This window comes from Pseudopipra pipra, chromosome 6 (assembly GCF_036250125.1).
Source record: "Pseudopipra pipra isolate bDixPip1 chromosome 6, bDixPip1.hap1, whole genome shotgun sequence".
In the NCBI taxonomy this organism is placed as follows: domain Eukaryota; kingdom Metazoa; phylum Chordata; class Aves; order Passeriformes; family Pipridae; genus Pseudopipra; species Pseudopipra pipra.
Genome location: NC_087554.1, coordinates 60,117,791 through 60,121,683, shown reverse-complemented (window position 1 = coordinate 60,121,683; position 3,893 = coordinate 60,117,791). Strand labels below are relative to the sequence as shown.

Genomic DNA, 3,893 nt, shown 5'->3' with positions numbered 1-3,893 from the left:
TTTACCTTATCTTAGCTGTATAGCAGTTTGATAGATCCTAAAGATTTACCTCTTAAAATAGAATGCAAAAGGAGTTTTGCTTTCACAAAGCAGGGAGTCATTATTATGCCACCCAGTGATCAAACATGTGGAGAGAAGTGATCACTGGCCTCAGGTGTCTGAAGAAAAGCTGCACTTCCATTTTAGCTGTAGCCTCTAACTCTTGTCGCTGAGACCTGCGTTGGAATGAAGTCATGTTGAGGGGTCAGTCCTGCCTGGGTGAAACAATAGCCTGAAGTTGTGCCAGGGGAGGTTTGAGTTGGACATTAGGAAAAGGTTCTTCACCCAGAGCGTGGCTGGATGCTGGAACAGGCTCCCCAGGACAGTGGTCACAGCACCAAGGCTGCCAGAGCTCAAGAAGCATTTGGAAAATGCTCTCAGGCACATGGTGTGAACTCTTGGGGATGGTCCTGTGCAGAGCCAGGAGATGGACTTGATGATCCTTGTGGGTCCCTTCCAGCTCAGCATATTCTGGGATTCTGTGATTCTATGGTATAATTGATAGGAAAAGGAATGGGATAGAAGCCAGCCTACAACAGAGGAGTACATGCAGTAGCTCAAAGCAGAGCTGTCCCTTTAGCAAAGAAATTCAGCTTTTTCTATTGACAACCAAAAGTTTGAATTTATTAAAATAATTTTCTGTTGTGATGTGGAAGAAACAGGTTTGCAGTGCACAAGGGGGATTCTGGCATAAGAAATCAAGCCATTTTCCATGGAGAAACTGTCTCATCATTTCCGCAATGCATCCATGCTTCAGAAATCACTTTTTACAGTACTGAGTACATGGAGCAGGCAACATGATCAGGGAAGGCCTTTGAACAAGCTGGTCAGCTGCACAGTGGGGATGAGAACTGGGCTTAACTGAAGCTCTAACACCACTGACAAATGAACTGGGCCTCCTCACCGAGTCAGTCTTTCTCAAGGGAGTGACAGGAGCAGCCAAACTCGCAAGATGCTGCACTGAAATAATCATTGGAGCACTTGTTTGGACATTTCAGGTCCAGAATGACCTGAGAGTAAAGTAACCTGGTAGCCTCAGGCCTGTGGGCACAGTTCACCAAGCCCCAAGAAACGCCATGGGCACCAGAGCCAGACCTTGTTTTGTACATATCGAAAGATCAAGAGGGAAGGAAGTCAAGGGAAAGAGTTGCATTTCTTTGAGTCAGACATCAGAGAGAGGCCTCCCTGTGATTTGTACCAAACGTGCAGCCTTGTATCAAAGAGGCCCCCACAAGAACAGAGCTCAGCACCAAAGGAAGCCATCCCAACTCACAGGCGGGGATCTCAGGGAGCAAAGCATCCATGAGTCACACCACCCAATTGGATGTTTGACAAGGCTTTGGGGGCCTCTGCCTGCTTTGGAAAGGGGGTCTCCGAGACCCACTGCAGAGAGGTGGGCCTGCATTTTGGGGGTGTCGGGCCTTGGGTTGTGCGGGGGCCATTTTGAGTCCCTGAGCCGGGGTGGGGACAAGGGGCGGGGCTGGCCTGGCTGTGATGTGCTCTGGTCCCTGTGACATCACAGGGCTCATGTCACAATGGGGGCAGCTGCAAGTGGCCCCGGCAGGTAACGCTGCCCCAGTCCAGCCTGGGCGAGCGACGAGTGCGCACAGGCGGGAAGCTGCACCTGAGCGAGTGGTTCTCACTTGGATTTCAGGAGCGACCTTTCACAGGAGTATCTTGGGTGTGGAACGGTGCTGCTGCAGGGGCAGTGGGACGGGCCTTGCTACTTGCCAACTGCCTGGGCCCTCTCCTTCCTGCCCCAACTTTCCTGCAGCTCCCATCCACCCCTCCCACCCTGCCCATTCCTCCCCCACCCCAACCCCTAAACAACCCCCCCTTCCTTCTCTTTCAGTCCCACTTAACCCCTTGTCTCCCTAATCCTGCAGGCCATGGAGGCCTTAATAGTCCTTGTCCTTCTCGTGCAAACCTTCATCCAGTACCCACACGTGGTGGGTGATGGGCTGGATGAGGCCAGCCGTTTGCACATGGAGATGTGGGAGAAGTATCTCAACCAGGAAATGACTCGGCTGCTGCAGGAGCTGGAGCAGAGCAGCCTGGAGCCCGGTGTCAGGGCCTGGGGAGCCCTGCTCTGGGCTACCTTGGAGCAGTGGCACTTCTGGGCTCTTCTTGGTGTCCTGGGCCTTCTCTTGGCACTGGCCTTTAGCCTCAGGAAAAGGAGCCGTGAGCCACACGGCAGTGCACCACAGGAGAATGCCAGCAGCAACTTGGAGGCGCAGGAAGATCAAGTTAATGGCCGTGCAAATGTGGAAGAAAACAATGCTGCTGGAAGAGAAGAAAGGAAATACGGTGCAAATGGAGACCAAGAGCAAGATCCTGACAGTAAGCTTGGCAGGTTTATAGAGGAGTACATTCGCTGGCCTGTTCTGGACAGAGGTTGCGTGATAACTGACCTGATAGATGATTTGACACGTGCCTTTGGACACCACTTGTCAAATCGTTTCTACCCAGTGCCACAGCAAGCCATCGGCATGGGCAGTGCCTTTGAAGGTTGGAGTCCCCGCAAGGAGGATGTTGTGTACCGTGTCCTCGTACCCCTCAGTCCTCCCCCGGGGCACACCTTCCACCTGGAGCCGAACACTGCCGCAGGCATGCCAGGAAAGAACTTCTGCGTCCGTGTGGAGCAGGTCCACATCCCGGAGGAAAAGCTGAGGAGGAATAAGAAGTCCATCCTCCTCTACAACCTCTGTACTCGTTCCTACCTCGATGTGGAGAAAACTACCCTATGGTTCCGTCTGATGGTGAGAGCAAGTTGGTCGCGTTTGCCTCAGTCCAACCACTGGCGTTTAAGGGTGCTGCCCTCCAGACGCTCCTGTACACTCCGATTGACCAAAGGCGGAGAAAGCTTCTGCGTTGAGGTGCTGTTTGGGGTGCAGCAAGGAAACTCAGACATCTATGTGAGCAGCCAGTCTAGAGAGGCCCTCTTCACCCCAAGCACAGTGTGGCCGGAGACCTACGGCGTGGCAGAGATGAAGTTCTTCAGCCACATTGCCCGGCAGGCTCCACCTGACAGCTGCCACCTCAGATGCCTGCAGCTCCTGGCCCGTGCTGGGGGGGGCAGAGCCTTTTCCAATTATACCCTCAAGACTATCATGATGCACCTCCTCAACACCATCCCCATGGCCCAGTGGTGCAGGAGGCATTGCCGCCAGCGGCTGCTGGAGAGCTTGGATTACCTGCGCTGCTCCCTGCAGAAGAAACGCCTGGACTGCTTTGTCATAGGCAACCAGAGCATCCCAGCGCAGATCGACTTGCCTCCGCACTTCCAAACGCTTCAGCCACCCAACCTTTTCTGGCACCTGGCACAGGATCCAGATGCCCACAGAGAGGCCTGGCAAGACTTCTTTTTCCTCCGCTATCGGCTCAAACAACTGCTCAGGGCCATTGACGGAGAAGCCAGCTCTGCTGGGGGGGCTCACATCGCATAAAGGAAGAGCTCGGATTAGCAGTAGATAATATCTAAGTAATTAATTGTAGTTAGTCTATTTTTCCCCAGAAAATAGAGAAGTAATTAATACGTAGTTGAGGCACTTCTGGAGTCTTTCTGCTGTGCCTTTTGCAACCACCATGCCTATCACTTATTAGCCTCCTCAGCCACCAATGCGCTTGCAACAAACGTGGGTAGAGTCCTTCCCAAATCTTCGTTCGCGAAGCCCAGCCATGATGATGATGATATTTATCCCCAGAAAATGGAGAAGTCATTAATGGGTAGTTAGGGGATTTTCCCCCAGGAATCTTCAACCTGATGTCCTGTAATTTCCATCAAACATATTGTTTCAATAAAACTTACTCTTTCAAAATCTGGACTGGCATGTTCCTACTGTACTCGACCAGAC

The 3,893-nt window shown here is 52.4% G+C and overlaps 1 protein-coding gene across 1 annotated transcript; it reads left to right on the top strand.

Annotated features, from left to right (window-relative positions):
• Window positions 1-1,617: 1,617 nt before the first annotated feature.
• Window positions 1,618-3,578, top strand: LOC135416373 (inositol 1,4,5-trisphosphate receptor-interacting protein-like 1). Its single transcript, XM_064659471.1, has one exon. It carries the CDS (start codon window positions 1,929-1,931, stop codon window positions 3,483-3,485), a length of 1,557 nt encoding a protein of 518 aa, XP_064515541.1. The 5' UTR covers window positions 1,618-1,928; the 3' UTR covers window positions 3,486-3,578.
• Window positions 3,579-3,893: the final 315 nt, after the last annotated feature.